The sequence below is a fragment of the Pezoporus occidentalis genome, unplaced genomic scaffold (genome assembly GCF_034315485.1).
Source record: "Pezoporus occidentalis ecotype Australia unplaced genomic scaffold, CSIRO_AGI_Poc_V1 ctg77, whole genome shotgun sequence".
Classification (NCBI taxonomy): Eukaryota; Metazoa; Chordata; class Aves; order Psittaciformes; family Psittacidae; genus Pezoporus; species Pezoporus occidentalis.
Window position 1 is genome coordinate 864,705 of NW_026916126.1, and position 12,007 is coordinate 876,711.

Below are 12,007 nucleotides of genomic sequence, written 5' to 3' on the forward strand. Positions count from 1 at the left end.
AATGTCAGAAGAAGATATTACTGAAACATAGCAAGAAAAAGTAAACCTGATGATCTCTCTGGGATTATTTCTGTAGCAGAAAAACACATCTGCAATCATATTGGTTTATAACAAAAAGAGCATTACTAGCAGATTTTTTTTTCCTAATATTAATAAACTCTGACAAATTATACAATTTTCTTTTACTGTCTTTCAAGGTATTGATTTTTAACACTAAGTCACAAAAAATACACCTCTTGACACCAATTTATTCTCAAAAGATTTCAGTAGTATCCATCACTCAAAGTATTTTTTTCCAAGCATCTCAGCTGAATAATGCTTTTATTTCCGTATCATACAGGCAAGTGAAAACTGTTACATTAAATGGCACTGGTATCTAACTTGTAAGAAAGATTTTCCTATACAACCACACAGAACAAGTGTAGAAGCATTAGCACAGCAAACATCTATTTAAGCAAGCCTTGTACTTCTTTAACATCAGAAAAATCCTGTTCTATGAATGTTTTAAACCCAAGCATCATTCCCACAGAATTTCAATACAGTCTCATTAACCAGTTTTTCCTGCCAGACTTGATTTAGGTATATATGGTAAAGATTAGCCAACTCACTTTTCTTCTTCTGTATGATGTTCTTGGAAGACATTTTTCATCATCCTGCACAAAATAAAATGAATCATCTTAAAAATTATGTATGAAAACACAGCTAATGGGTGCTCAGTGTCATTAAGTTTGATACTGTGGTAAAAATACATTTTCATTCTAATTTCTTCCAGTAAGACAGAAGGTGAGCATATTTAAAAAATATAACATTGCATTTGAAAGACTTGGAAAGCAAGATCCTAGATATGACCACTGAAGATTCCCAACTCCAACTCTTCATACAAAGGAAAAACCACTGCCAGAAATTGCAACGAGAAGATACACATCAGGTTTGGGCCTCAGTGACTAAAGATTATCAGTAATTCAGTTCACTGGTAATAGATGCCAGAAAACTTTGATTTTTGTTTGTCCTGAGTTTAGGAAACGACATCTTATGATCAAGTTACTTTTGGTAAAAAAACCTTACAACATGGAAGTACTACGGCAATGCTGTAGTAGTCAGATAAAGAACTAAAATGACTCAGTATAATTTGTTCTCTACATATTAATCTGCAAGGGAGAGCAACTACTTTGCAACTTTACAAAGTCTTATTAGTAAATGCCAAATTAGAAGTCAAAATGTGAAAAGGACATCAGTTTGGGCAGCTTTGGATACACTATTAATAAGCATACAGCACTGCAGATAACATTCACTGTGTAACAATTCCGCATTTTACCTTTATGAAATTCAAGATAAATGCATGTTATTAAATTCTCAATGAGGCATGGAAATCTGATGCACAATTCATATTGTGGTATACAGAGAAACTGAGAGTCAAAGCATCACTGCAATCGTTATACAACTTTTCAGCTTTTAGCATTTATAACTATATGAATGACAATTTTTATTTTAGAAATAACCAGATGCATATAATTAAAACCACAATGAAAATAGCTGTTCATATATTCGAAATATTTATCACAGTATCACAGTATGCTAGAGATTGGAAGGGACCTCAAAAGATCATCTAGTCCAATCCCCCTGCTGAGCAGGAACACCTAGATAATGTTACACAGGAATGTGTCCAGGCGGGTTTTGAATGTCTCCAGGGAAGGGGACTCCACAACCTCCCTGGGCAGCCTGTTCCAGTGTTCCGTCACCCTCACCAAGAAGAAGTTCCTTCTCAAGTTTAAGTGGAACCTCTTGTGTTCCAGTTTGCACCCATTACCCCTTGTCCTATCATTGTTTGCCACTGAGTAGAGCCTGGCTCCATCCTCGTGACACTTCCCCTTTATATATTTATAGACACTAATAAGGTCACCCCTCAGTCTCCTCTTCTCCAAACTATAGAGACCCAGCTCCCTCAGTCTTTCCTCATAAGGGAGATGCTCCACTCCCTTAATCATCTTTGTTGCCCTGCGCTGGACTCTCTCCAGCAGCTCCCTGTCCTTCTTGAACTGAGGGGCCCAGAACTGGACACAATATTCCAGATGGGGTCTCACCAGGGCAGAGTAGAGGGGAAGGAGGACCTCTCTCGACCTACTAACCACCCCCCTTCTAATACACCCCAGGATGCCATTGGCCTTCTTAGCCACAAGGGCACAGTGTTGGCTCATGGTCATCCTGTCCTCCACTAGGACCCCCAGGTCCCTCTCCGCTACACTGCTCTCTAGCAGGTCGTTCCCCAACCTATACTGGAACCTGGGGTTGTTCCTGCCCAGATGCAGGACTCTACACTTTCCCTTGTTATATTTCATCCCGTTATTCCCTGCCCAACTCTCCAGCCTGTCCAGGTCTCGCTGGATGGCAGCACAGCCTTCTGGCGTGTCAGCCACTCCTCCCAGCTTAGTGTCATCAGCAAACTTGCTGATAGTACACTCAATTCCCTCATCTAAATTGTTGATGAATATATTAAATAATTTATATCATGTTTCTGCACATTAAACATGTTTCAGAAACAGTGCCACTCACAAAACACAGAATTGCTTTAGTTGATAGCAGTCACAGTACAAAATACATATTTATTTTACTTCTTAAAATTGGCAACTCAACATTACTTTAATAAACCATCTTCTCACATCATTCGCCATATTCATAATATAATCCACATTTAACTATGTAAATGGATAAATACAAACATCTCTGTAAAAACAACTGACTGAACAATTTTACCAATAATATTTGGAGGCTAGTGGCATTTTCTTGCCATCATACATTACTGGAATTATCCACAAAAAAGCTTACCAGATCAGCATCAAGGCAATCTTGTTCATCATCTGTTGTGCTACATAGTTCAAAAATGTTTGTACAGTTCTGATCACTGTAATGCAATTAAATCTCTGTTATTGGAATAGCAAAAATATTGCTATAATTTCCTAATTTAAACCCAGCCACAATCAAAAGTTATACTTCTACCAGAAGACAGTAACTAAGAATTAAATTAAAAACAAAACTCAAGATGATTATACTATTACATCTGAAAAACTGCTATAACTGTGCATTTCAGAAGTAGTGAGGGGAAGAGGGTGAAATTAGCATTAGGGATTTGAAAGGGGCCTTCATGTCTGATCTACCTGCAGGAAGACTGCCTATGCTAACTTCTTTCAAAATAATCTTCGACTGAACTGAGTCAGACAAGCTACCACAACAACTTCTACACATGTGCTAGACAGCACAGAACTTAACTTTATAGGTTGAGCTATTTTCATTTCAAGTGACACTTCAATACTATAAATACTATAAATACCAGTGAATACTACTAAGGGAAAAAGTTAAAATGTCTCTATGCTGAATGTTTAAGCATTTTTCCAGTTAAGATAATACTCAGAATTATTCACTTGTCCTGCAGGGCACTGAATAGTAAGAAAACAAATGAAACAGTATTCACAACAAAGTGATGTTAAGATATTCTCCCACCATTTCAGAGCACAAGTATTCAAACAATAAATAGATTAAAATGCCACTTACTTGATAAACTTTAAGAGCTGGGTAGTGATCTTTTTTGCAGCTTTAGCAATAGCACTCCCAGGTTCATTGAAGGTCCTAGCATTGCTTTCAATATATCTGACTTCCCAAACCAATGCAGAGATTCTCCTTAAAATTAAAAAATATTGCACCTTTAATACTAAGCTAAAAAGCTTAAAAATTGCAAAAAACTTAGCAATTTTCTGTCCTGTTTAAGATAGACATCTTCTGGTTTAAATCTAATTAGACCAGTAGAAAATGCTACAAATTGAAGTTATAACATCATAGAGCTAGCACAACTATGTAATTTCATTTATAATTCATTTTTTCAATTCCTTAAAATTGTGAAGCAGTGATACCCCAAGTTCGCAGCTCTTTGCCTACAGAAATTCAAACTATTTCCCAAGACATTATTTCAGTCTTATGAAGGAGGAAAACAACTACTAATGACTCTTTGCTGTATTTATAGACAAACTGAATGCAAGTCCAGATGAAGAACACCCTTAAAGTTTCTTTTAGAACTATATCCAGCACATTCAGCAAATCATAACTCCATCATCACTACACTTCAGTTTCTTCCCTCTTTCTCTGCCACTAGTGTTTATCATTTAAAAAGCTGGTGCTACTATTTAACATGTCATCTCTGTGTTTAAGCCTATTTCTGAAAGTAATAAGTGCTTAAGGTCTTAAACCCTCTTCAAGTTCAAAGCAACTAAAGCACAGCACTTCAAAATCTGATTTAAGCCCTCAGCACTGAGATAACTTTATAGTTTGTTTTATTAAAAACATTTATTGATTTACAAATTTCTCAAGAGAGTGTCAGTGTGAGTCTGGAAATAGTGCCAGTGTAGGCCGAAATCAATTTCCTTAGGAGCTAAGAAAATTATTCATTAAAATTGAATACATTATTTATCAAAATTATTCATTAAAAATGAACACAACATTGCAGTTATACCAACCATCAGAGCCCTGCAACAAAGCACCAGTAATGCTGAATTCAGGTACTGGACTACTGGCTTTCAGAATGTTTGTAAAAAGAACAATTGCTCTTACTAAAAAAGCTTAATCTTCCCACAGCAGAAACTCAGGGCCACATTTGCCCTTGTTTCTACTGCTAGCACTGACCTGTAAAATCTGTTAGCCAGTCTTGTCCGGATGGTGTTCAGGTCTGTTGGATAAGCAATCACAGTACAGTACTTGGGATATGTACACAGGTCAACTGGAGCAGCAAAAGCTGCCGAAATGTCTGTTAAGAAACAGCAAGATTAATTTAAATATTTCAAGGCTTGCATGCATGTGACAATCAAGCCAGGTGTTGAACTGCTTCTTGATAAAACAAATGATGTATAAAAATATAAAAAACTCAATACAAACAGAAAGAACTGCACATGATGTATGAACATTTCTAGTACTTTGTCACAGAGAATTTTTAAAGGATGCCGTGGATGTTCTAGGGCAGATATTCTATTTATAAATGTAACATTAGGAGAAAACTACATAAAGTTTAGATGACATGCTTACCAAGAGTCATAAGCTGATCAATACCACTGATAATCCGCTCACATGCTTCATCACGAGATCTCATCCCCCACTCCCCTTGCTGTGGTTTGTATAGTAGCTTCTCCACCTCTTCAAATGTCACGGAAACACTAGCTCCTAATTCTTCAGGCTGATCGACTGAAGAGTAATAGCAAACAGGAGAGGGTAAGGAGTGAGAACACAAACCAAGATAAATTGTTAAGCACTTACACATATTAATTACTCACATGCTCAAAACTGACAAAAAAATTGCCTTAAAGTGGAGTTTGAAGCCAAGACTAAAGGGAAAAGAAGTACACAAAAGGCATATAAAAGCAAAGATATCCCTTATTCACCTTTTCTGCAGTTCTGAATTTCCAGAAGTCCCTTTCCTCTCTATCTAAGCACTGGACTTAAAAGAGCGGTTCATATGCTTTTTTTTTTTTTAAATGCATAACCTAACCTTCACAGGATTTTATCTTAATGAGTTAATTTGTGCCCTGACCTTAACCACATGCAAGACAGGCAAAATACTTTGTGACATTCTTCCTGGTATTAACAAGAGTGATCATTTGGACTTTTAATAAAATATTTGTTTGAACACGGCAGATCAATCATTTCAAGGCAGTAAGAACTAGTAGAAGTATCAAGCTGTAATGTATGGTTCTGTGGAAAGAGTCCACTTCCAAAGACTAATACAATCTGGCCAATGCAGAATGACTGAGTAGATAATGTGTCATCCCTGGTTATCTTTCCTTATTAACTCCACAGATATTTTTTACTACATCTGCAGTTTCTGCACTTTCATTGTTTTTGAAAAGCTAAGTTCCTCATTTCATTTGAGCACTTGAAGAGGAACAAACATTTGAAGGTTCCTATCAGACACCGTGGGTAGGCAATAGCATTTATTTGTATTGATTAGGACAAGTGGAATTAGCAGATAAATTCTTTTCATTAGCAGATAAATCCAACAGTATAAAGCATGCAGGCTAACAGTAAGAACTTCCATTAGCATCTGAGAATCTGACCATTAAAAATGAAAGCAAGAAACAGGATAGAGTCCTTTTCAGTGTTACGATGACTAATCCATGAATATGTTACATACAAATTCTAAAATACATTTCAGCTACAAATACTGTAGCAAGAAAAAAAAAAACAAACAAAAAACCCCCAAAACACCAGCCCAAAAAACTACACCAACTAAAAAAAAAAAATACCCCAAGTTTCAGTGGGGAATCTTTTAAGTTTATGAAAAGGACTATTTTTCCTTCAGCTGAATAGGGTTAGTCTTAATAACCCCTGTTCAATATTACATTGACGGAGGCCTAAGAATTTGTTATCCACTGAAATAGTATTAGAGATGAAGCAGTTCTTCAAGAAAAAAAAAAAGGATAAAATACAAAAAGGTGCTGGAAAAGCTGAAGGGACAGAGGTGACTCACTTAGATGATCCTTCTAAGTCATCTTCAAGCTAAAACAAATTCTCCAACCAAACTTCCTGAAGACAACACTAAGAGAAAGCAGCGAGTAATGCTTCTACACTTACATAAGGTTGTGTCAAGAAGAACTCAACATGGTATCTGGCACTCCATTGCATAAGCGCTCAAGAGGGATTTTCTCCTGCAGGAGTAACAACTAAAGCAGAATGACAGACTAAAACAAACAAGACTGTCCTTCTCAAGCAGCACAAATACCTCTGCTTCGCGTTCTTTGCAGCACCCTGGTACACGTGTCACAGAAGACTTGTCACAACTCCTGGCATTTTATGTATATTTTCATAGTATGCCCACAGTCCTAATCTAATCGAGTAAACGGGTCACAAGGAGGGTTGCAGTACTTACAGTAGTACTGCTACTGACAGTTAAGATATGCAACAGCCAGTTGACACCAATACTGGACTACTAAGAAGGCTGCTAAAAACTGAATTTTCAGGTCCATATGCACCAGCTTTTCCTCATCCTGACAGCATTGTCTGTGACAAGAGTGACACCTAATACTGTATCTTCATAATCATAAGACAAAACTCATGTTTACCAGATATAAAGGGTAACAAATTAAAGTTGTGGCCTGCTAGTTAGTCCAACTTCAGTGCTATTCTTCTCCCATACATCTAACTTAGTAAAGTGAATAAAAAATGCTTTGAGAGAAGAGTGGCAATCATGAGGTACAATTTTAATTTGATCTGCAAGTCACTGAATTGAAGAAAGAAAGAAAATGCAAAGCAGAGCTAACCCCTGTTTTGTACTATACTGTTAACATAATAATGCTTTCCATAAAAGCCCAAAACCCCTCTGCAAGAAGCTTTACTTCCCTACAGTGCCATTTTCCATCAAAAATAAGGAGTTACAAATTGTCTTCAGGCAATTTTTGTTATTCCTCTAGCCTAGTGGCTGCTGTGGTCCTTATTCTTGACCTGTTCAGAGGATGTTCTTCTCAATTCTTTGACCTTGTCAACAAAAGACACACTAGCTTTTAGAGCTGTGTTTTAGGGCTGTTTTTTTGTGTTTTTTTTTTTCTTTTGTGTGTGTGTGTGGTTCTGGGTTTTTTTTTGGGTGTGTGTGCCCCCAGTTTTTGCATGGTAAGGTCACAGCTCCTCAGATCGATCAAACCTTAAGCTCTTAACATAAGGTAGTAACTTACTAGATCAAAGAAAGAAGTTAAAATTTCTCTGATATAGTCAGTAAAGGATGACTTACACATTCAATACTATCCAGACTTAAATTAGCATCTGTAGGATGTCTGTCATTACATTGCCAGCATAGCAATTTCAAGAATCCTAGTTCTTCATGCTATCAAATGTGAGTGGTTAAGAACACTACTTTTTACATTTCAATCCTTAGGAGGAAGAACTGATATAAAGAGCAACTTAAACCATAGTTAGTACACAGTGCTCACAAGAAATGGATACAATTTGTCTTGCTAGCAAAATAAATCCTGACTTAAGTTCATACATAAGACTTGTGAGCCTCTAGTAATATGACAGTCACTCAGTGACATATATGGGAAGCATTAACCAGTTCACAATGAATAAGAAAAGCTTCTGTATGTCAGGAGGAGACAGACGGTAATGAGAAAATCAAATGTTTCAATTAAATCTGTGTGTGTGTGCGTGTAAAACCAAAACCCTGCTGATTATTTGTCTTCTATGAATTAAAATGTAAAACAATTTCAATGTAGCATTTCAAGACTGGTTTGCAGAATTTGCCATCGCAAGATACGACTGAAGCAGCTATCTAACACTTTGAAGATTGGACAGGTGGCTCCTGAGAACATCCACATGTATACAATATACTCATATTTAAGAAATAAAAAAATACAGTGTAAGCCTCCTGGTGTCTGGGAAACAAGCCAACTTCTAGCAAAGATTATTAAGAAAATTAGTATCTTTGACAGCTTATTCAGTAACTACTCTCTCAATGCTTCAAACTTTCCCTCCTCCACCCAGCTGGTACCAACAAACACTGGAAAAGTAAGTTGAATAAGACAAGCCAGGAATGCAACTGTTTCATTTACAGTTAATATGGATTTGACCAGCAAACTTTATGAATTGCTGGGTTTAAACTACATGAAGGAAGGACTGGCTGACAGGAAATTATTTTATACATTCTTTTTATGCATTCTTCCCCCACCCCCTTATACCATAAGGTATTACAAACCAAGTTTTTTGAAACAGATGTTTCTGTTTCAAAGATGAAACTTGACATTCAGAAGTAGCAGGTTTTACTGCCTAAGATAGAGCTACGCATTTAAACTATTTCCTTCAAAGTTGCTCTGGAAGATGTAAAGGGGAAAAAAATTAAAATAAATAGGTATACTCAAGATATTTCAGCAAATCTGAAGCAAGACTGTCTTCAAGAACTTTCTTGCCTGAATGCACAAAACCACCCTGTTGACATTCTGTATGATCTAAAGGATAACTATTACCTCATCAGTAGATATGCACTGTATTTGGATGACTTAGCGTCAAGAGTCACAAAAAAGATAGGAATCGCCTAAGGTCCACTACGTGCATGGAATGAAGGAACTAGAAAGAGGAAGAAACACATTAAACTGTTTTACTGAGTTTCTACCTACCATTATCAGGAACTGGTTCCATGTCCCATGGGCTAAGTTTTTCAATTTCACCATTGTCCCATCTGACGGTCACCAAGTTGAAAAAAAAATAAAACAAAAATGTTAAGGTTATCTTGACTCAGAAGTATTCCTCCAAGCAGATTTAAATCACAGCTATATTTAGGTATTAATACAAATATATTGTATAAATGTCCATATAAACAAAAACATTAGCTAGCAATCAGCTGTCACAGTGCAAAAAGGAAACATTCTTCATAATGAACTCCAAATTAAGATTTGGCTTAATACTCCTATCCTCCTGATTTGGCTGTATGCAACTTGATATAGAAATCAATTTTACAAAGGACATATGAGGAAGTTACAGAAAACAAACAAGCCATACACTTGGAAAAATATCATCAAGGGGATGATATAATAAAAGCACACAGGGAAAAGGATTTTTCTTTCTGCTAACCACAACAGTAGCTGTTCAAGTCTATGGAATGTTTCAGAGAAAGAACAGTAAGTGATGTGTTTGGTATATTAAAATTTCATAAGGCACGTGAGATTACGACAAAGAAAACATTAAATATAAAATGACGAAACTGAAGTTAAGTAACAACCAAGAGGAAGCAAAGGCAAATAGAACTGATATTGACAGTGCACTTATCTATGACTTATGAATGTAATTTTGAGGTATCTCCAAATCCTACCACATTTGGGCAGATTTTTACATGTTTTTAACAACACCAATACCTGATTGAATCAGCTTAACACCCTACTGGTCCAGCTACACAAGTAATGCGTCTTTGAAACTATTACTGGGAGATGCTGTTTACAGAGACCATAATATCCTGGTACAAGTCAATTCTACTTTTACTTCAGCATTCATGATCACTGTATTCCTCTAGGCATGTTTGTGAACACATCCCAGCCTATATCCATTAGTACATGTTTACTCTTGTCTAATACCTTTTTGACCCTGTTGTTTCCACAGCTTCCTGTGGAAAATACATGTCCAAAGTTCACTAGCCCCAATGTTACAAAAAAAAAAAAGGAAAAAAAAAAAAAACCCAAGAAAATAAAACACAACACCCAAACTACTTTAAAGAAGTCCCCTACAGATTTCAACATGCACCTCTAGTTCTGTCATTACAGAATCTGGTGACTAATTCTTCTCTATTCACCATGCCTAGAACCTTTGACTTCATGAACTATGAACACACCCCTTTCACCATCACTTCCATCTGAAGAGAGAACTTTTTTTGGGTCTTTACCCACAAAGTATCTGGTACATAGAATCATAGAACAGTTAAGGTTGAAAAGCACCTTTAAATCATCTAGTTCCAACTCCCCTGCCATGGGCAGGGACATCTCACACTAAACCAGATTGCCCAAGGCTCTGTCCAACCCAGCCTTGAACACTGCCAGGGATGGAGCATTCACAACCTCCCTGGGCAACCCATTCCACTGCCTCACCACCCCCGTAATAAAGGGCTCCTTCCTTATATCTAAACTTCCCCTGCTTACGTTTGAACCCATTACCCCCTGTCCTATCCCTGCAGTCCCTAATGAAGAGTCCCTCCCCTGCATCCTTGTAGGCCCCCTTCAGATACTGGAAGGCTGCTGTGAGGTCTCCACGCAGCCTTCTCTTCTCCAGGCTGAACAGCCCCAACTTCCTGGCCCTGTCTTCATACGGGAGGTGCTCCAATTCCCTGATCATCCTCGTGGACCTCCTCTGGAGTTGTTCCAACAGGCCCATGTCCTTTTTATGTTGAGAACACCAGAACTGCACACAATACTCCAGGTGAGGTCTCACAAGAGCAGAGTAGAGGGGCAGGATCACCTCCTTCGACCTGCTGGTCACGTTCCTTTTGATGCAGCCCAGGATACAGTTGGCTTTCTGGGCTGCGAGCGCACACTGAAGCCGGCTCATGTTCATTTTCTCATCAACCAACACCCCCAAGTCCTTCTCTGCAGGGCTGCTCTGAATCTCTTCTCTGACCAACCTGTAGCTGTGCCTGGGATTGCTCCAACCCAGGTGTAGGACCTTGCACTTTGGCATGGTGAAACTTCACAAGGCTGGCATCAGCCCACCTCACAAGCGTATCAAATACATGCTGTCTACTGTCCACTTTATTCATACACTTACCAACAGAGTCACGGAAGTTCAAAAGGAGGAGAGGCAGAACTCCCCAGTACATATGCAGTGCTGCTCTTTCTTACAGCTGGGTTTATCCTTATGCTCAATAGCATTTGTCTTTATTATAGGCACATATCAGAAACTGAAAAATATATCAGTTTACAGCTCACCAGTTTTCCTCCAGAGCTTTCTCTGTTGGCAGGAGTTACAATAGCAATCTGACAGTCCTCTAGTACAGTGTCCAACTGTACGACAATTTGCAGCTCTGCCAGGAGTTTCGTATCAGAGTTCTTCAAATGCCTGGTTGAGTGCCATCTACTTCTTATGACTTAATAAACTTAGGTATTTGATCTAATACCTCCTGTGTATTTATTTCAAACAAATTGAAAATTGAGATGCAACAGCACCTCTCAATTATATTGGATTACCCATTTACTCCAGGGGAAAAAAAAAATTAAAAAAAAAAAAATACAAATCAATCCAGCAACATTCAGCCTGTTTAACATTTATGGACTAACAGAGTTCTGAAGGTTCATCTGTTTGGTTCTCCTCCCCAGTTAATGTATGTACAATACTTCAAAAGTTGTTAGTATTCGTAAACATATATACTAGTTCATAATATTGTATGAAAGATTTTATCAGTACAGTTAAGTACAGCATAAGACCCATTTAGTTTCCCTGAAGCTCCATTCATCCACACAACTTAAGTAACAGTAACGCAACTTGATAAATAAAACTGCTTACACTACAC

The 12,007-nt window shown here is 37.5% G+C and overlaps 1 protein-coding gene across 1 annotated transcript in view; it reads right to left on the reverse strand.

Moving 5' to 3' along the window:
• Positions 1-12,007, reverse strand: part of BRWD1 (bromodomain and WD repeat domain containing 1) — a 57,100-nt gene that overhangs the window by 11,888 nt on the left and 33,205 nt on the right. Inside the window, exons 29-34 of the mRNA XM_062602554.1 lie at positions 9,135-9,196; positions 5,065-5,220; positions 4,669-4,789; positions 3,547-3,672; positions 2,824-2,899; positions 609-653 (exon numbers count right to left, since the gene is read on the reverse strand). Of these exons, the coding sequence (XP_062458538.1) occupies positions 609-653; positions 2,824-2,899; positions 3,547-3,672; positions 4,669-4,789; positions 5,065-5,220; positions 9,135-9,196 (586 nt within the window). The remainder of the gene's footprint in view (positions 1-608; positions 654-2,823; positions 2,900-3,546; positions 3,673-4,668; positions 4,790-5,064; positions 5,221-9,134; positions 9,197-12,007) is intronic.